At 38.2% G+C, this 20,487-nt stretch overlaps 1 protein-coding gene across 1 annotated transcript in view; it reads right to left on the bottom strand.

Annotated features, from left to right (window-relative positions):
• Window positions 1-444: 444 nt before the first annotated feature.
• si:dkey-233k19.3 (dynein axonemal heavy chain 11) overlaps window positions 445-20,487 on the bottom strand; it is a 42,061-nt gene continuing 22,018 nt past the window's right edge. Inside the window, exons 43-73 of the mRNA XM_061718323.1 lie at window positions 20,199-20,361; window positions 17,146-17,269; window positions 16,830-16,972; window positions 16,170-16,331; window positions 14,448-14,681; window positions 14,152-14,298; window positions 13,964-14,077; window positions 13,710-13,853; window positions 12,447-12,629; window positions 12,260-12,361; window positions 12,032-12,166; window positions 10,415-10,588; window positions 10,023-10,258; window positions 9,788-9,910; window positions 7,085-7,289; window positions 6,800-6,964; window positions 6,438-6,578; window positions 6,019-6,189; window positions 5,487-5,609; window positions 5,176-5,369; window positions 4,947-5,095; window positions 4,728-4,855; window positions 4,159-4,386; window positions 3,860-4,051; window positions 2,724-2,843; window positions 1,823-2,065; window positions 1,540-1,722; window positions 1,335-1,450; window positions 1,099-1,211; window positions 863-1,003; window positions 445-704 (exon numbers count right to left, since the gene is read on the bottom strand). Coding sequence (XP_061574307.1) covers window positions 457-704; window positions 863-1,003; window positions 1,099-1,211; window positions 1,335-1,450; window positions 1,540-1,722; window positions 1,823-2,065; window positions 2,724-2,843; window positions 3,860-4,051; window positions 4,159-4,386; window positions 4,728-4,855; window positions 4,947-5,095; window positions 5,176-5,369; window positions 5,487-5,609; window positions 6,019-6,189; window positions 6,438-6,578; window positions 6,800-6,964; window positions 7,085-7,289; window positions 9,788-9,910; window positions 10,023-10,258; window positions 10,415-10,588; window positions 12,032-12,166; window positions 12,260-12,361; window positions 12,447-12,629; window positions 13,710-13,853; window positions 13,964-14,077; window positions 14,152-14,298; window positions 14,448-14,681; window positions 16,170-16,331; window positions 16,830-16,972; window positions 17,146-17,269; window positions 20,199-20,361 — 5,044 coding nt within the window. The 3' untranslated portion in view covers window positions 445-456. The remainder of the gene's footprint in view (window positions 705-862; window positions 1,004-1,098; window positions 1,212-1,334; window positions 1,451-1,539; window positions 1,723-1,822; window positions 2,066-2,723; window positions 2,844-3,859; window positions 4,052-4,158; window positions 4,387-4,727; window positions 4,856-4,946; window positions 5,096-5,175; window positions 5,370-5,486; window positions 5,610-6,018; window positions 6,190-6,437; window positions 6,579-6,799; window positions 6,965-7,084; window positions 7,290-9,787; window positions 9,911-10,022; window positions 10,259-10,414; window positions 10,589-12,031; window positions 12,167-12,259; window positions 12,362-12,446; window positions 12,630-13,709; window positions 13,854-13,963; window positions 14,078-14,151; window positions 14,299-14,447; window positions 14,682-16,169; window positions 16,332-16,829; window positions 16,973-17,145; window positions 17,270-20,198; window positions 20,362-20,487) is intronic.

The raw sequence follows: 20,487 nt of genomic DNA on the forward strand, positions 1-20,487 counted from the left end.
TCTTGACCTTCCAATAAAATATGCTCCCTATCCAGAATTACATGGTCTAAAATTGAGACATAAGCTCCCAACAAATCACAGGCAGACTCAAGGGAGAGACGCAACAGTGTCGGACACAGACACAACAGGTCCAACGCTGCCTGTACAAGTATCTCTATTTACTCTTTTCCTTTTTGATCTAAACGTGTATTTACATATTCTTAAATCAATGATGACAGCGGCAGAAACTGGAAGAACAGGTAATATAGGATGAAAACTATGATACTCTGTTAGTAATTATAATAATACGATCAAAGTTAAACTATTGCAATACATGTTCCACTACTAATCAAATAATGCGGATGCAGAAAAACTGTTTGCAAACAGCTGTGAGTAATATATACATATATATATATATATATATATATATATATACATACACATATATACACATTTTACTTCACTTTCCATACTGTTTTATACAGACAAGAGCAAAGCAACTCCAGCACAAATCCACTTAGCTGGAGGCTGTTTGGTTCGGAGGTGGAAGGCCCACACAAAGGTGGGTCCCCGCTGCTTCGTCCGATACACTGGACACTCAAAAGTGTTGTTGAGCTCCTGCTCCTCTGCAGGCACAGCTTTAACATACATCACCGGCATGGCTGGAGTCAGATCTCTCAAGACAGCCTCAGAGATGATGCCAGCCTGAGTGTCCCAACGTGCTCCTATGAGGTCAAAAGATATACTGGAGGTTGTAAATTACTGTCTAAAATATACAACTTTTTTTTTTGTATATTTATAACATACAGTCATATATATTTAAACATACAGTATATGTATAATAAAGTGCATTGGAGGGCTTTTTGGGTTAATCAATAGCAACCTTCCATGTGGAGTCCGTGGATGTAGGCTCCCTCCCTTGGAGGATGTCCAAAGTCTTCCTTCAGCTTCTTTGTTACATCCACAGTTAGAGTCATCTTATCCAGGGGCCACTGATTCTTGCGAGCGATACTCTGTAGCACCGCTGTCAAATATGACTTTGCATGTCAATATTTCTGGCTGTGTTAGTGCATGTGCTATAAAATAAATTGCCGTCTTGGTCACAGATTGGAATCTCACCAGTGAGGAAAGACTGTGGGTTGAACAGTCCCGAGAGCCAAACGACTGCAGGTAGAGCAAAGTCTTGAGTCCAACCATCCAGCTCATGACAGCTACAAATTAGATCATTCAACCTATCGAATAAATAATCTTTTTTTCAACAATGTGTAACAATAACAACTTATGAACAATTTAATACAACTTACATAATAAAGGAAAGCTGATTAAAGAACAAGGAAAACTGAATAAAGTATTACCACTGGGCCAGTGTTTTAGTGGAGGGATTAGCCAGTCTGGCCCACGAATCTGGAACAAACTCATTGAACAGTGTAGACTGTAGAGTCTCCATACTGGAGGAAAAGGTCAGTTCTCCCTGCAGACAGAAGAAACCTTTGCTATCACATGACGTTACCGATACTGAATGGAAATGTAGTGGTGGCAGACAGTCACAGTTAACTGCACCTTTAAGCCAAGAATCAGCTCATTGAGGGACTTCCTGATTTCTGCTAGCAGAAGATTCATGTGTTCACACTCCTGAAGGCACACTAAGGTGTAGGGGCTTCGCTCTGTTGTCTTTGCCATTATCTCTGCCAGGTTGTATTCATCGGGAAGCTTCTCAAGAATGTCTTCAATCATAAACATAACCTGACAAATATCAATGAACTTGGTTAGGTTTAGGTTACATAAGTATATCTTTGTATACTCAGCAGTGTTTTCCAGAGTATTGTTCTTTCTGCCTCCACACCTTTTCCTCTGTACTCTGAGCTGCCCCTTTTCCTCCGGCAGAGTCCAGCGGCTGCAGTTCAAGCAGAGTCTTGAAGAGGTTGTCAGAGGTTACAGTGAGGCACTCAAGCTCCGCATTTGGATGAAGACCATACAAAATTGGGTTTTCGGTGGGCAGATGTTCATCAATATAACTGTGGTAACCAATGTAGTCCAAGAATGGAGGAGCCAGAAATCCCGGACAGAGAAAGAGCTCCTCTTCAAGCTATGAAGAGAAAATGTAATAAAGAAGAGGACAAACGTTATACTAATTGTTTTTCAATTACAATTTATTTAAAGGTTTTCTTCATAAAAAAAAAAAATATATATATACAGTATATATATATATATATATATATATATATATATATATATATATATATATATATATATATATATTTGTGGGGGGATAGGTAGAAGACGACTCAGTCTACTGCCCAGTCTTCCGGTAGTAAATTATGAAATGGTGTAAACACATATTGGTGACAAAATTATCAAAGAGAGAATATTTATAGCTTAACAATGCTTGTAATGGTGGAATAGGCTGCAGCTACCAGCTGAGCTGGGTCCATTTTACAGTTAGATAACTAATATGAGGATGGGAAACCCCCATAGAACTTTAAGTGCGATTCTGCAGTTTGGCTTTACATCTCAAGAGGGCACCATTTACCTTGGAAACACAAATAAATTCAATGAATTTCTGCAGATATTCTTTATCACTCGGTATTGCAGATATCATAACCATCCTAAAAGTCTGTATTCCAATAAATTAATAAAAAAAACAATACATTTGAACATTTACATGTGCAATAAAATTGACTAAATTTGTTGAAACCAATGATAAAAAGGATTATTCTCACAAGGCTACAAGACAACTGACTTACCATTTTAGGATGGATGAATTCTTGCAGATAGGTCTTGCACAGTCTCCTGTCCCACTCATCAGTAATGTGTCCTCCATACATGATCTCTCCAAAAAGATAGCACAAGTCCTCCCAAGGCACCTGCATGGACTATCGTGGACTTAGTTTGTAGATTAATGTCACATCACAAAAACATCACCTGAAACTCCTGAAATTTTTACAAGTCATTACATTTAATTTCAGCATTGTATTTACTATGTCATAATTACAAATAACTTTTAGAATAATAAGGGCTTTGTTTGTATATATATTTTTTTGTATTGCTAATTCCAATTCTTCCTTTCAAACTTTAAGCAGCAACAATTTGTTCATATTCCAAAGCTCTTAATAGGGATAACTTTCCGGAAATATAAGAAAATGATGTGTCTTTACACAGACTGATCTAATGTATGACAGAGGAGTCTTTCCCTCATTGGGAGATTATGATCCGTGAGGGTGAAGGAGGAAGAAAAGAACCTGTGATTCATAACAAATTACAAAAGCTGTAGGTTCACAATCATTTGTACCTGTATTGTTTTGCAAATTGCTTCCTTCATCAGCTCTAATTGCAGTGATCACTTATGTAGCGTTGTGAACTGTCACATTGGCTGCATGTAATTACATTTAGGATAACGCTTCATTGCCCTCCTAATGAATTCTCTGTATACGCACATACAGGTTACTGTTTGGTTAACATAATGAAGGACATTCGTTTTTTGGAGGGCAGAATTCCTAGGAGATGTAATTGGTTATGAACAGAGTAATAGGATTTCTAAGAGAAATGCATTAGGAGTTGTGAGGGCTGCAGCACTGAAAGAATGGATTTTTTGTCTTCATGAAATAAAGCTAAATTATAGGTTGTGTTCATGGTTTAAAGAAATTTAGAAAAAGGTGAAAATGAACATTTCTAACAAATAACACTGGAACAAAGGATTTCAAAAAATAATTGGAGACACTCCACAGTAATTCAACATTCCTGTTTGACAATAACGTCACTGTTAATACCATTATTATTCTAAATTTTATCATCTTAGAAAAATAAGTTTCATTACTTTAATCAAAATAAGACTAAAAAGGAATCAAAGTGAGCCATAAAACAGTGCTGTAATTAAAAATACTTTAGTATTGGCCTCTAGGTAGTTGAACAACACGTTGGCTGAGATGGTGAGGTCTCCTGTGCTGAAAGGGTAGCTGTGGTTCCATCCTTGGGAACCAAATTTACGCCGCTCTGTTACGCAGGCATGAAAGAAGCAAAGGGAGAAGAAAATGGAGTTGAACTCTTGTTCTCTGGTGCAGATTTCCAGGGTGTCCTAAGAAAAGAAAAAAATGACAAGGAAATCCAGATTTCAGTAAATGTAAAATCAAAACAAATCAGAAGTAAGACTGATTGAAAATCCTTTTTAAATGTTCTGCACACCTGACTGAAGTTATTGAGAGCTGCATGAAAGCTGGCATTCATGCCAGTGGGCGGCTCATTTGTGATTTTGATGGCATTTTCCAATATGCCTCTGGGGATTATATGCTGCTCAGGATTCTGTACTGGTTCCCCGGTGATGAAAACCCTGAAGCTGGGATGACTATCCAAAGCTGCTGTCTCCAGAAGAGCGTCCAGAGAAGGAAGCCAGTGAGCCACAAGGTGTACATTCTGGACAGCAAAACATATCAGGAAAATTAGAGCAAAAATTGAAACCAAATGTTTTTATTATTGTACAATCATGGTTAAGTTTAAATCATCAAAACTCCAAAAAGGTTAATTCCATAAGGGTCTATGCTAAGAATTTGTGAGAAAGCCCTCACTGACTCACTTAGCTGCAGGCTTCTCTCTAAAGGAGCCATTTAACCAATTATGGCTTTTATTGAACCAAATTGAGTTTATTTCCCTTGTTCCAGGGATGAGATAATATCATTAGGTGCAGTGTAGAGAAGCCTTGAATGCAGCCCCAAGCAGTACAGTTACCTACTCAGTGAGTAACACTGTTTCTATACCTGCAAAATGACCCAGAGTCCTTGTTCAGACGCATTCCTGAGAACCCTCTCAGCTACCTCCTCTTGTCCCTGTCCCAGAGACACGTTGTGTAAAGTGTCCTGGTCAATGGAGAAGCCTAGCTTTAAACCTGCCCAAAAAAGAATATTTAGAAATGCATAGAACAAATAATATAGGATAAGCAGTATAAATGACAAATACTGTATGTGTAACAGTGCTACCTAGTTTCTCTACATCTCTGAGTGGATCCACCCCAGGTGAGAGGATGAAGAACATTGGGGTTGAGGAATCACTATCCTCATACAATTTTTCAAAATCCAGTCGGATAGTCTCCACATATTTGGCTCCCAAGCTTTCCTCCACAAACTTCCTACAAGGGAACATTATCAAATGCTTAGTAATACAGTACATGGGAGATAAATATAAATCTTCTTTAGGTTTTTCACATACTGTAATGTGTAGGTCATCCTATCCGGGCGGACTGCTCTCAGGATAATGAGCTTCTGAAGGGAACTCTTATTCTTCCAGTCCTGAGGAAGTTTTTCATTTTCAGGACAGCTGGACTCAACAATCTTTTTCCAGCGTTTCGGTGAACTTTCTATGTCTCTGTCAAGTCCACTGAAGCCTTCCATTGCAGATATAGTCTATATCAAAATAACGTACGCTGGTTCTTAATAAAGCAACATTATAGAGCATGTAGGCATAACAATCTACTTTTCATGTATTACAGCTCTAACTTAATGGCATACAGTATACTGTACCTTAATGGCTTCCCAGGCGTGTGCAGAGAGGAAGGTCACTGGACTAAGTTTGTTAGCTTCCACTGGGAAGTGCAGCAGGAAGTCAAATTCCTGGGCATCAATTAAGCCTTTCTTGAGCAGGATCTAAACGGAAGGATCAAGGGCACTTTATAATCTATGTAGTATTGAAGTCTTTTTAATCATGAACCATAAACTGCAAGAAAAGTCTTGAACTGGGTTAATTTGTATGTGCAGAATAAGTGGCGGTGAATGTGAAATAGTCACATGAAGGACAGCCTTCAAAGTAGCACAATTCTTTTGAAGAAAACAGTTGGCACAATGACAGATAATTGCATCATGCCATAAGAACCAGCCCCCCTGTCAGAACCAACTGTGTGAACAGCAGCCATGGAGCACGGTGTGAGAGGTAATCAATAGCAGCGTATGGTATTGCTGACTGCTTTTAATTGAAGTTAATGTGGGGGCAGAAAAATACTTTGATTGATGAGGATGACAGCAAGCCCCACCTTTGAGGCGGACCTCGGTCCCTCACCTGGAAGGCAGTGTGTGACAAGAAGGTTAACTTGTCTCTCTCAAACAGGCCCTGGCTGGTGTACAGGAATACAGAATAGGTGATGGCCTCAGTGAGAGTGTGCACCCTGGTCCTCACATCTTCATCCCTTTCAGCATGCTCCATTGCTTTGTTAAACACTGAGTTAAAAGTCTGAAACACAACCAGAAAGAAGACACACAGATAATGTAGTAGGATAGGACCTGGCACTGGAATGACCAGCCAAAGAACAAAAAATAAATCTGAATACAGTAGGTTATAGTATGGTCTATGTTGAAGCTCACATGGAAAGCTATGCCTAGAGGAGAAACTGTGGCAAAAACAAAATGTGAGGATTATTGATAGTTGTGCAAAAAAAAAAAAAAAACGTGTCCCCATGACACAGAGCCTCAGAGCTTCACCTTGAGGGAAAACTGGTACATGGGGTTAATCTTGCTGAGGTCATTGATGATGAAGAAGAGCAGTGATGCTCTCTCAGCTGCGGGGCGGTATAGTTCTCGAGCCTCGTTGATCTTTGTCTCGTTCTCTCTGGCCTCCACCACCTGTATGTTCCGATTGCACACAAAATGAGCTATTAGGCTCTCAGTCATGCTCCAAAACCAATTCATTATATATTCTCTTATCTATACATCATTTATTGCAAACACAATGAAAACAGGTTGTTGCTGTTGCATGCCACAAAAAGACAACGCCCGAGTGGCCGGAGGAAAAACTGAAAAAACAAAACATTAACCATAAACCTATTTTGGTGTTATATCTTTACCTTTGACTGGATGTGAGAAGCCATGCTCTTGGTGTTTTCAAGTTGCTCCACCAGAGAAATATCACCCAGGAAATTCCCGTGGGCTGCAGACAGACGACTTAGCAGGTCATCTTCAAATCTCTTCAGCTCAATCTTAAAGTGGTTCTGCTGTGTGGTCAACTGCATCTTGATAAATAAAAAATACATAGATTTTCTATTCAACATTATGAATGTTTCAATCTTTCATGCAGACATGCATCAAGTCTAGACATTACTCTGAGTCTTGAACTTTTACAAAATGTTTACCTTTTGGGTTTCCAGGTCAGGTCTCTCGTAGGACACTACCTGTCCGAGCAGCTGTTCTTCCAGGCCCACAGGCGTTACAGTGAAGTTAATGAGAGCGGTCTGGGCCTGGAGCTCAGGAGGGAAATGTGGACTGGCCAATTTGGTATGAAGAATGAGCTGAAAGCTACTGTTGTACTCACACTCCTTGCCTCCAATGAGAATATACCTGGATAAGAGAGGGAGCACCTTTGTAAAAATCTGTTCAAATAAAATTATTTCTCATTTTCTGGACAGTATAACATAGACTGATTCAAATTTTGTTAACAGGGGCATATTATGATAATGTTTGATAACCAACTCAAAAACATCAACATACTGTGACACAACTTTGTCACTTTCTCTAAAGCTTTAGCATGAAAATATCTCATTCAGTAAACCGTTCACATTTGCAGAGTAGGCTACTGAGAGATCACTGACCCAAATTGGAGTTCAGTTATTCAGTTTCCTAATCTTTATCTCCACAAGTCTTCACATCATGTTGCATTTGCTGAGGAGCAGAAAGCTGTACCTCCCTATTCAAAAGCGGACCCCCCTTGAGAAGAGTGGGAGGAGTGAGTCCCCCCACTCCACCTTCCTTCTTCTGCAGAGATGCCTTTTAAAAACAGCTACTAGGAGCAAAGCTGTAAAAACACAGTTTAACAGATCCCTAATTGAAAGAGAGCGATTCCTGTAGCCTAGCACAAATATTTGAGTAAAGCCCCAAGAAGCTGTGTTAACTTACAAAAAAAAAACAAGTGTGCTTCCTTCAAAGAAGTGGGACGGAAAGTGAACTTTAAAAGCAGCGAGCAGTGCAAATGTAGTAATTTTTGCTGCCGTTGACAATGACTCAAGCAAAAGCTAATTTATTTCTGTAGTAAAAGAATGAAGAAATATCAACGCCTAACACAGTGAAAGGTAACTATCCTCTAGTTTTTTTTTCTTCTTATTTGTTAAATAAATATAATTAAATCAAAAACATCGCTAATACCTATTCCTATTTTTTGGGCACTAGTGAGTTTCATCGAAAGATGAAAATTACTGAAAATAGGACAGAGTGCACACAGAGCGCACTGCAAAGAGCACACGCTCATACACGGGGCACCCTCATCTATTTGAGTGACTCAGCAGCCTAATAATAATAACTTTTGAAGCACAGTGGAAGTGATTGCAGTCTGAACAAGGATACCACAAACCTTCTGTATTTTGAAAGGAATTTTTTTTGTGTCACACTTTTAAGGATTGCAGCTCCTACTTGGCTCAAAATGTTCCCTGTGCTGTAGAAAAACATTCTTAAATAAATACAGTATGAAAGATGATCATAATGCCAGCCAATACTTATTTATTTTAGCATTTCAATTAAATTAGCACTGGCTTGACGAACCTGGTGGCTTTCCATTTATCTCTAATTACCCCTCAGATGTCAGGCAAAGCCCCAATTTTTATGGCACAAGTTCCTCATGGCCTGGGTATGGTTCAACTCTATATCTTCACAAGCCAGAATTAATGTACTATTGATAGAACCATTACTCCACCAAATTAAAGTCCTTGCTGATGGATTGGCTTGTAGTCTTCCGTCAGCCATGAAAGGAATAATTAGTATTCATTACTTCACACTCTACAACATTCCAATTATTAATGAACTTCAGCTGTGAAGCTCTACCAGATCCATCATGGCTGCAGCAGCAGGTTGTATTAATCATCGACAGAAACAAGTGTGTGGGTCATCTACAAGGGATAAACTTATAATCAGATTTACTACGATAAACTGTTACATCTGGACAGACGGGACTTCAAAGAAAGCTCAATGGCCAGGCACTGAGAAATTCAATATTCATGGCCATACATGGATTAGACCAAGAAAGATGTAAACATTTCTGAGGAGGAAATCAAAGCAGAACATCGATATGTGGTATTTTCTATTTATGCTGTTGAATGTCTAGTTTATGAAATTTACTGTAATTTTCTTTTTGAGGGTAATTGATACCTGAGGTACTTGGAAAGCAGTCCTTTTGCAGTTATTGAGGTGGGTCTGGTATATTTGGGGAATTACAGCAGTAGTAAACTGCAGTAGTTTTTTAATTCAGATTTGAAATTTGACACATTTACCTTTTTCAAACAAATCTCATTTATGTAATTTAGAATACAGATAAAGGCCAAAAAATCACATATTAGTGTTACAAAATGACTGATCCACATTTGTAGAGGATCACCAGATCAAGTGTGTTACACTCCTGCGTTTAGTGGGAGAGAGGAGACCTTATACATAACCATGATGGTCCTCAATTCAGCTTTTACACTGAGGCTCAGCTGTTCAATATTCATCACACCTAATGAATATAAATGCGCAAATATACATCTATCACAACTCTTGAGGGGCCAATCAATATGTTGGCCTCAGATATTCAGAACACGCACCATAAACCCATTTATAACCTAAAGAGTGGGCAATAATAATGCATTCAGTCATGTCTTGCTGGGGTTTTAGTGCTCAGTCCGGTTCAAGTGCTTGGCAAACCTGCACATATTGTTTCATGCCACAGATACATTGGGAGACGTTATATAAAAGGATAATAAAAAAAATACATTTAAAAAATGCTTTAATTTGAAGTTTGATTTCCTTTATACGTTTTTTTATCCTCTTATTTTCAAAACCCCAAAGTAGAGACATAATGTCACAATACTAACCTTCCTTTTTTAATTGTTTTTCTTCCAAGTAGTGGCTCCAGAACTGGGTCTACATTTTCTGGCAGATTCTCTATTAGGACTGTTTCACCACAGACAAGAGCTTGTTCAATCACATCTAGATACCTAAACACACACAAAAAACAAACAAAACAACAAAAACATGGCTAGGTATGTACAACTTGTATGTTATATTTTCCCTCTGTAAAAAGTTAAACAATACTCTGGTACCTCTTACCCTTTCTGCCCCAGCTGCACCACCCTCAGCTCTGACCCAAGTTGGTTTCTAATCCACTTGATACCCTGCTGTTGTGGGTCGATGATTAGTGGCCAGCGCTCACTGGTGGTCAGGATGGCAGCATTTTCAGTGGACATCCTATCATTTGGCAAGCCCTGGTTATGCCAGGCAGCCACAGTGGCATCATCAGTGAGTATGAGGATTGGATCCAGGCCATCTGTCAGGGGTACAGAGACCTGGAACAAAAACAGAGAAACGACATCAGTGTAGTTCAAGCCATAGAGGAAGCGTACTCAAGCTCATGAACTCAATTGTAGATGGTTGCATAGAGAAATGTCTTTTTTAATTCATAAGCAACTGCAGACTTGGGTCCGTTACAAAATTGGCCTTACCCTCTGAGACTGAAGGAAGGGAATCCATACATGGTGAAAAAGCTCCACACGATAGTGGCTGGTGAAGTAGCCCAAGTAAGATACAAAAGCCGACGCGAGGAGGACATCACCACACAGAGTTTTATTTTGATTTTTATATTTAACGACTTCTTGGGACCAGCGCTCCTTCTCTGACTAAAAGACATTAAGACAAAGTTTTAATATTATTAATATATATATATATATATATATATATATATATATATATATATATAATTATATTATTATATATATATTATTATATATATATATATATTATTATATTATTATATATACATACACACACACACAGCAAATAAAAATGAAAGAGGAACAGCAACAAACAGTACTGCTTTGGGCACACAGTAGAGTTAATATGTGGTTGAGGACAATACACACAAGGGTTACTTTCCTGCTCCATTTATTGTACAAACTAAGAAGATGTAAGCAGTAAAGCAGATAACTACAAATCCCTTGCAATAGCATTCTAAGTTTGGCTGGAGATTCACTCGCCATCAATTTAGCATTTATTTAAACCTTCAATACTGAGACTGTGACAAGCTACAACAATAAATCATGTATGGCATTTTCTTACAAGGGGCTGTGGATCTAGAATATGTCATATAATAAATTCTCGGACAGTTAAAAATCACTATAATTTTGCTCTAATGTATTATGGATCTCCTGTAATATCACTCAGTCTGGGGTGAGTCATTGTTAATTTCCAACAGCTGTTGAGGCTTTGAGGTAAGTTAATGATTAAATATAGACGGCTGATTTATTATTCTGTACACTATTGCTTCCAGGTCAATGCCATAAAGACAAAACATTTATCTTGATATGCTTAAAAGCCAAGCTGTTCCATGCAAACCACATTTATTTTGTGGAATAAAAAAGTCGAACTTGCAAAATGATCGTTGAAATGACCATCTTTTATTTCACATTACCAACAAAAAATTCAGATTCCCAAAAGGACATGCAATGTAAGATAAAACAATTGAATATCATTTGTAACTAATTATGCAATTATACGGCATTACATGCTAATGTCTGCCATATCTTCCTACAGTATTAAACAGCTCTCCCTTGACATTATGTTGGAAACGTTTTTAAAATGAAAAAAAATTAACTACTCCTAAAAGTGCATTGTATGTGGTAAAACATTTTTGTGTGCACTATACAATAAACCATGATCAATGAATGGAAAAAATTCAGTGCATGCACAGCTTGTCTAATACATAGATAGAGGACACTTTTATTGTAACCTTCTTGCCATCTCTCTTCCATTCCCTATTTGGAAACTGTTCAGCCAGCCAGTTGCCCAGTTCAGCCATGCGTTTTCTGTGGTCCAGCCCTCTCTACCAATCTCACATGTCCTCAGTCTGCTGCTGGGCCAGGCTGTAAAATCTCCCTTCCCCTTATCTGCTCATACAACTGTCAGACTATCCTGCCAGGACATCACAAGTTCAAGTCCAGATTACTGATGCAATTTGATTACTAGCACCTCACCATGCATGCTCTCAGCAAGATGACAGCTCATTTTATGCCAGGACAGCCCCAGCGACACCACTAAACTCTTCTCTCACTCTCATTGCTTACCACTAAGCCTTTGACTAGTCGGTTGGCCAGCTCTATGGTCTGGGAGGTTCGTGTCACCTCCTCCTGACAATTGATTTTCTCAGCTGTAGCTCTTTCAAACTGATCTTTTAGAGTTTGGAGGCTGCCATCAAGATCCTACAGCAACAAAAGAAGTATTGCAAATTAGTCATCATTTACAAAATATGCTTTTTAGGTTGATTAACTAAAGTATAATAGCATTATACTCACTGCCAGTTTCTTCTGAACTGCCAGCAGTTTAGCTGTTGCTGTTTCCAGATCTGCATTAGCCTGTGATAATGCACGCCTTTTTGGAATAACCTCACAATAAATCTGAAAAAAATTTACATTATTATGAAACAAAATCCTCTTACAAGAAAATGCATTTATAATAATTATAGCTTATTTGAAATCTGACCTCGTAGTATTTGACAATATTAATAGTCCAGGCACACAGACCAGCTGCAGCTGTAGATTTGGTCCAAACTCGATCAGGGTGGAAGTCTGGATTTTTCAGATATTTTTGTTTCACCACACTCAGGCAAGTCTGTGGGATGTGTTCTTTGTCATATGACACCAGGGCCTGCAGGAAATCATCCACCTGATGAACATGAAGACAAAAGCAGGCAATACTTTAAAACCTGCAGTGAAATTTTGAGCTATGAGTATTCTAAAATGTCAGTGTAAAATTATCAGATAATTCCGATCAGGTGTCAATTAAATAAGGTGGTGTACAAGCATGAAAGCTATGGCACAGAAAAATTATGATTTCCAGCTATACTGTATTTAATCTTTTTGAAATTAAGAATTACTTGAATTGTCTAAAATTGTTGCTGTTTACCACGTGGAAACTACAGAATTTGACACCAACGTGGTGGTGCTTTCATATCTACCTTTTCCTGCTCTACTTGCCTAGTCCTCCTCATGGTTTCTTCCCTCTTAAAGGGTAGTTTTTCCTAGCCTGTTTGGCTTAGGGGTTTTCTCCTGCTTGGGGAGTTTTTACCTGCCATTGTTAATTTAATGATTGCTTAGGGGTAATGCTCTGGGTCTCTGGAAAGCACCCAGATACAACTTGTATTGGAAGAGATGATACATGTACTGTATAAAATTGAATAAAACTGAATTGGCAGAGGGGACAATTCTACTCTGTTTTTTCTCGCTATGGAATCATGTAGGGCATGCTGGGTCCAAGGAGAAGGTGGGGAAGGATTGTAATGGTGATTGTCTAAACTTTCTGCAAATGTGTGTGGTATTGCATTTTAGATTAATAGATTTTCTAAACACAATGAAGTAAGTAAAAATAATATAGTAAAAATGTTTGTTAAATAAAGGCTCAAATTAGTTAACCAATTGTTAAGGTTTTGGTTGCATTTTAGAAAACTAATTTTTTTTCAGAAAATGGGGTTTGTGAAAGAAAAATGTCATGAATCATGGAAAATATTTATGATTAAAAAAAAAAAAGAAATCACACACAACATTTAACAATCACACTTGAATTAACATCAGCAAGAAGTAGGGAAGTAGACACACACTTGCTCCAGCAATGGGTTAGAATATTCATAGAGCCAGTCAGTTACAATGTGAAACTGCAGAGCTGTTGTGTGATACCAGGGCCAAGGCCTTCTCACAAATTAGATTGACATTAATCAGGCAGATGTGACTGACATAATGGCAGCTTAACCTTGCCCATGAGGGCTCGTGCCGCCTTCCAGCTCCGATCCTTAGGTACACGACCGCATGGGGCGAGGAGGACCATCACAGCTGCTGCAACATTGATTACTGCCACTGGAGGGTTTGGAAAGGCCTTAAGCTCAGTAAGGTTCACCTACAAAAAGAATAAGATGTATGTATATATTTATGTATGTATTTTTATATATATGTACAATCATAAAATCGAAACAACTGAATTTTGCCTAATTTGATGAAATTATGCACTTTGTTGAGGGTGTCCAGGGCTGCTACCGCAGCTGTCAGCAATGGCTCTGCCTTGGCTAATTCGTTTTCACAGTCCCTCTGTTTGACTGCAATTTCTGCTCGCATGGAAGCGACCTGCATTCATAACAAACAAAATTACAAAGGGTGCAGGTAGTGGATGTCTTGGTAGATGTGACTGGTTACCTAACCTTTTGTGCTTCCACATCCACCGCCTCTCTCTTCTTGCCAACCTTCTCAGTCTGCAGCCCGATTTTTGTTATTAGACATTCAATATTCTGGTTTTTAAAGGTCAGTTCAGCCTCTTGCAATGCCAGTTTAGCTTTTAAATTTTCAACCTGAAACAGTCAAAAAGTAAAAAAAAAAACAAAACAAAAAAACGCACACACAGTATAATTTGAGCTAAGGAATCAAGTAAATCAGAAACAAATTAACATCTTTTTAAACTCCAATATCCACCCAGTAAAGCATAGATTCAAATGTTAACCTGAGCAGCAGTAGTCTGAAGTTTTTGAAGGCCATTATCAAGCCGGTTCATCTTGTATTGAAGCTGAGCTCGACTCTTCTCCAGAAGGTTTCTGTACAGGCTGATTTGCTGGAGAAAGCTCTTGGGGGTGGTGTAATTGTACCTTTTCTCATTGAGCCGGTATTTTTCACTTGCCTGGTTGACACTGGTGTGAACATAGGCCATGAAAAGACTGATGGGTTCCAGGACGGCAGGCTATAAAAATAAACAGACAAGTCAGGAGAGGGGAGAACAGGGTGAGACTGGATTGAGTGGAGTTTAACATCTCCAGCCTGATGGGAACTGAAATATTATCTTCATAAACTTTGAATTCATCTACAAGTTCTGCCATCTTACTTGGTTGGCCCTGACTTACTCAATCTGAAATTTAGGTGCAGCTAGCAGAAATGATTATGCTTTAAAACCTCTGTGAAAATAATGTGTTTAGAAAACTGACATGCGGCTTGTAAAACATGCACACTGTTTATATTATCTGGTGTCCTCCAACTTTCTAAACACTGTCAACAAAAGGAGCAGTACTACATTCTAAGTATTCATCACATAGTGCACAAAGAGACACAGACGCCATTAATCACATAGTTTGCGATCAATTAAACCTAAAACAAATGAGCAGAGAATATGAGGATCAAACCTGACCATAACTCACAAAAAACCCATTGTTAATGATCATAGAGCTACTAGCGGAGGGAATCATTATTAATTAAGATCTGACATAATGCATTTTGACAAAGCATGCTGGGTAGTGTTGAGATGTGTTAGAAGCACATTGATTGGTTTTGTACAAAAACTATTAGTAGGTTTTAATAAATGATCATGTAATTTCTTGTACTCCTGCCTCTTAAAAAGGACAAACAATTTTTGTGATAAGTTTTTTTGCATAGTTTTAAAGTATTGTCTTAAATACACAAAATAAAAATTCTTATCCAATGCATATACAAGGGATTTCAATTTACTATATCATTGTGTGCATCTTTCAGTTATAGAATCATTTTTACTACTTTCATCCTTTAATAATGATATGCTACCGCTGCAATTACAATCATTACTGAGATCCACCCTTTACCTGATACTGGCACTGCAGGCTCTGTATCTACAATTATTTGGCTATAATTACATAATATTATCAGAAATTCTGAGAAATACAGCTGGTACTACCATAAAACTGTTTTTCTGCAGACGAGCATCCACACATGAGCAGATGTACTCACACAAACAATGGTAAGTAATAGTCTGCCACATATCACATATGTGATGACACTTCTTGGTTGTGACAGCTGTGCCACCTTAGAGAGTCGTTATGTGCTTAATCAGTCTTCTCTCATTAACATAAATGACTCTGGGTTGTAATCGTTCCACTGCTATGATGGAAAACAATGATATGCCTGCGCCCACTGTGAGTCTCCAGGCATGTGTTCAGTAATTTGTCAGTATTCAGTAGAGAACTAATGATGAAGGATCTATGGAAAAGTTAATCCACCTGCACTGCAATAATTAGAAGGTGTTCATTAAAGACTAAACCACTATAGCGTATAAGGATACATGACAAACATAGTAAGAAATATTAAAAGTACTTGTATAAGCATGTGAGAACATTGAAATTGTTACTTTCAATGATGTAGCATAGTTTAGCAGCATACTGCAAAAGAGATGGTGAGAGCAGATAGACGACTTCAGAAGCCTAACCTCAATGTCTTCAATCTCTTGGAGGAACCTATAGCTGACTGACTGAAGAGCTTCAGTTGTCCAAGGATGAAACCAGTCAATGATAGTGCAGTTGACGAGGGCTGGGAACCGACGGGCCCGAAAACGCAGGGCACTTCCCACAGGAGAGAAGCACAGTACCACCTACAGAAGAAGAAACCAGGGTCCCCTAAGAACAATAATACCAAAAGGTCCATGCAAAAGTACTACAACAAGGTTGAGTTGATATAATGCACAGCAAGATAAAATACTGCTTCTGCAAAACGAGCTAAACTCACTCATAATATAATAACATGAAAGTGTGCCTTTCCTTTTTTCTCTCCACTTTAATCACTATGGTATGTGGAGAAAGGCCACATTCCCAGTGGGAAAGAGCAGACAGTAATGTAGCCAGAGGCCCTGGAACAAAAACCAGCTGGTTGCCGTGCATGTTCATTGAGAAAGGTTATTAAATACTTTCCTCTTATCTACCTTCCTGCTTATATGGCTTGGTTAATTCAATTATCTTAAGCACAGTATATAATACATAAGCACATAGAAGATTAAATGCAAGAGCAACAAAAAAATTTAACTCGGATTATTATGCCCAGTTAAGGCACTAATGGTTTAAAAACATGTCAGAAGAAATTAAAGAGACTGGACCGTGAGTTGTAGATGTACTCGGTCTGTAAAGAATCTCCAGCAGTTTTCCCTGTTGTCCAGCAGTCCAAGGGATCGTACCTCAGCTCTCACACTGGTTACAATACTTTCAATCTCCTCCTCGCTGAAGAGATCTGAAAGTTCTCCTGAGGGACAGAAAAAGACAAAATCTTAAGTGCTCTTCCTAATATTATAATAATTTGACAAGCAGAAAATGTTTGATAATTGATGAAGTACATTGATGAAGGCATTTCTATAATGCCAAGAGGGATCTGTCAGACAAGAGAACGGAATGAGTTTTATGGATTTTCTATCTGACCTGATGCCATTAAGTCATTAATAATGATCAGAAACTGCTCATCAGGTATCTGAGCATCAGTCAGGAGCAGAACCACTCGCTGATTATTTACTCCAGTTTTTAGGAACAGTCCTGCCAGATCCACCTGAGAAATAAAAACACATACATAAAAGTGCTTGAATGAATACCTAGGGTGAATTGTTCAATATAAAAATCAATAGGACAGATAATACTGTATTATGACTTTTTCTGAAGGTTATTAAATGATTCAATTGACAAACTTGCTGCATCAATAAGATAGTTAAGTACTTTTCAGCCGTCTTCACGGCTATCTGACAATTATTTTCTGCTTGACTAAAAACCTGAGTAAAACTGAATGGTATCAATAGCTTGCATGCGGGCAGAAGGAAAACAAACAAAGGGACTTTTTAAAATCTTTTTTTCTTCTCCCAAGTATATATTTTTTTGTATTTTTCAAATAAGTAAAACACAATCAGAAATATTTAGGACATTATGGAAAATGCAAATCAGAGAAAAAAACAAACACTGTGATGTTTACATTTACTTTGACTTTGACACTGGCCTCAGATCAGCTAAAACACTTTTATTTAAATCCAGCAAATACACCTGTTCTCAGCTGCATTTGAATGAAGTTCCTAATCTACTTTTAAGCTTGAGTTTCAAAACATGATTATATTTTAACTACTGGTTTTATCTATTGTTCTTTTTTCTTTCTGTTAAAATTCTAAATCACACGTTTTATTTCTACAATAAGATGTTTTAATGTCTCTATAAAGCACTTTGAATCACCTTGGTGTTGAATTGTGTTATACAAATAAACTTAGCTTGCCTAGCCTTTTATTTTTAGTATAGAATAATATTTTATGTTTTTTTTTTCTCAACTTTTTCTCAACATTTCAATTGTTAGTCTCATTTCTTCTGCAGGAGCATCTTAAAGCAGCACAATGTAACTTTTCCACCTAATATCATATTTCCAGAGTCATTGTGATGGTACATCAACTTACAACAGGTTTAATGACACTTCTGTCATGGTCTGAGGGGTCTGTATCGCCTTCACTGGCACTATGTAACTTTGAGGTGGATGGTAGGAACCCTTCCACACTACTGGTAAAGCACTACCGCTTTTGTCCAAAGGAGCCGCCAAACTCAACAAATGCTGAAAGTTACATTGTGCTGCTTTAAGGTCAGGAGAGAAATATAATCTTTCCTGGGTCTACCTCCAGGGCTTCTCCCATTTGGACATGCCTGAAACACTGATGGGCTTCCAAGGATAATCCTAGTTGTCTGAACCACCTCCACCTCTATGTTCAAACGTCCATTTAGTAGCAGGAATAAAACTATTTATAGCCTGGTTAAAAAAACAAAAAACTATTATTTTATTTTTCATTGTTTGATTTCATATCTGTGACAACTTTGACAGGGATTCATCTTTTTGTACCACTTCAGCTGAATTTATATAAAAGGAACGTTTATATTGAACGTCAGGCCTTTGATTGACAGTGGGCTCAGCCAGTGGCTATCCATTATCACTTCTTCATCAGTCATCCTCATACCACGAGGCAATGTAGCAAATTAATCAGCAGTTTGAACTAATCCAGAATTTGTTAAATGCTGCTGTAATTTCTGATTTAACTTTAAATGTCCACCTGCAGCTCTGGATCTCTTCTAGCACGGATTGGCCGAAGGAGCTGGCAGCCACAGCTAAGTTTGATTGAGATTCTGTGTTCTAGTCTGCTTCCCAGGCAACATGGCGCTGCTAAATATGAGGACAAAAGGCTTCAAAACATCTCTTCAGAAAACCTACGGGTCACGTGATGGACTCGTCCTTTTTTTTTCTACAGTCCATGGCCAGAATAAAACCCAAGGTGGGCCCACCACCTCCAAGAGGGGCAATATGGGTCAACTGCCTTGTTATTCGGGTAGCAGGCAAAAGTGATGGCTTTCACGTGCTGAACCATAAGCATCTTAAAAGGAGCATGAGGCTCCTTTTAAGAAATGAGACTCTCTAGCGCCACCCTTCGCCACGTTGGCCGTTGGGGGTACTGCAGCTAACAGTGAAGCCGGCACGGGAGAACAGGGAGAACACGCATGCAGCGTCATGTGACGTCACATCCGCAGGACAGCGCGGGAAATTCGGACTCCGAATTGCAGTACACTTTGCAGCACACAGCCTGTTCAAGGCAACGGAGAGATACACTAGAGGGCTCATTCGTTTTGATTTGGAACGCTTCATCTGACATTATTACTAGAAAACTTAAAACGTATACAAATTTTTTTCATAAATCCTGCCTCAATCCTGCCTCAAGCTCCTTTAAATACATGATAGTCTGACAGTCCATCTATCTGAGCCGAGAGACGTCAAAACACCTATGGACAAGAGTTAACCAAGGCTGCTTTTTTACACATTAAAGTTATTAGTGGCGTTATTCATGTAGCTATGAATTGAAATGCTTGATAAAAGGTTTCCCAAACTAATTCATGGCTCATGCGATTTTATCAGCTATTGATGAATAATAGCCCTTCATCCATAGCTGATATTCATCAATAACTGATATTGATGAATCAGCTGTTGATGAATAACAGCCCTTCGTGCTTTCTAAGGCACCAGAAAGAGCAGTATTTTTAGACACATTTCAATGATTTCTCGTGCATTTTTTGACATGATGGAAACCCTCTGCCAATATTTCTCCTTGGAAACCCTCTGTTATTTTTACTCACCAAATGATCATCATCATCACCACATTATCACGTATCATCATCACATTATTATTATTGTTGTTATATATGTTGCCAAATAAAACAAAATTGCAAGAAAAAACATGAAATAATATGGGTTCGCAGAATTTGCAAAGAAATTAGAGTCAAAGTTCATGAAAAAATGCCACCTTTTTTTTGTACTACACCCTTTTCTGATTTGTGTTTACAGTTTAAGGACATGTATGTGGATTGTAACTGCAGCAGTACATGTTCATTTTCATAAAAGTATCTCTTATTAATTCACAGTAGATGCTTTGAAATCTTGGCTGTAGCCTCTAATTGAAATCTATATTTACCTTTAGGTCCTGCATACTATAACCCTTACTCAAGCTGATTTGGAAGACTTCCACAGATGATATGTATGCAGCAAGACGAGTCAGGCTCTGCCTCCCACTGCCCCCAACCCCAACCAGTAAGCCATGACCCCTTGGAGCCTCCAAGATACGACTGATGCGACACCTGTTGATGACACAATCTTTGTTATGGCTCTAAATAAACAGAAGAATATTTCTTATTCATCTATTGACATTAAAATATAATTAATTTACAATTATTTTACTTAAACTACATTCATAGGTTTATCAT

This window comes from Cololabis saira, chromosome 3 (genome assembly GCF_033807715.1).
Source record: "Cololabis saira isolate AMF1-May2022 chromosome 3, fColSai1.1, whole genome shotgun sequence".
Classification (NCBI taxonomy): Eukaryota; Metazoa; Chordata; class Actinopteri; order Beloniformes; family Belonidae; genus Cololabis; species Cololabis saira.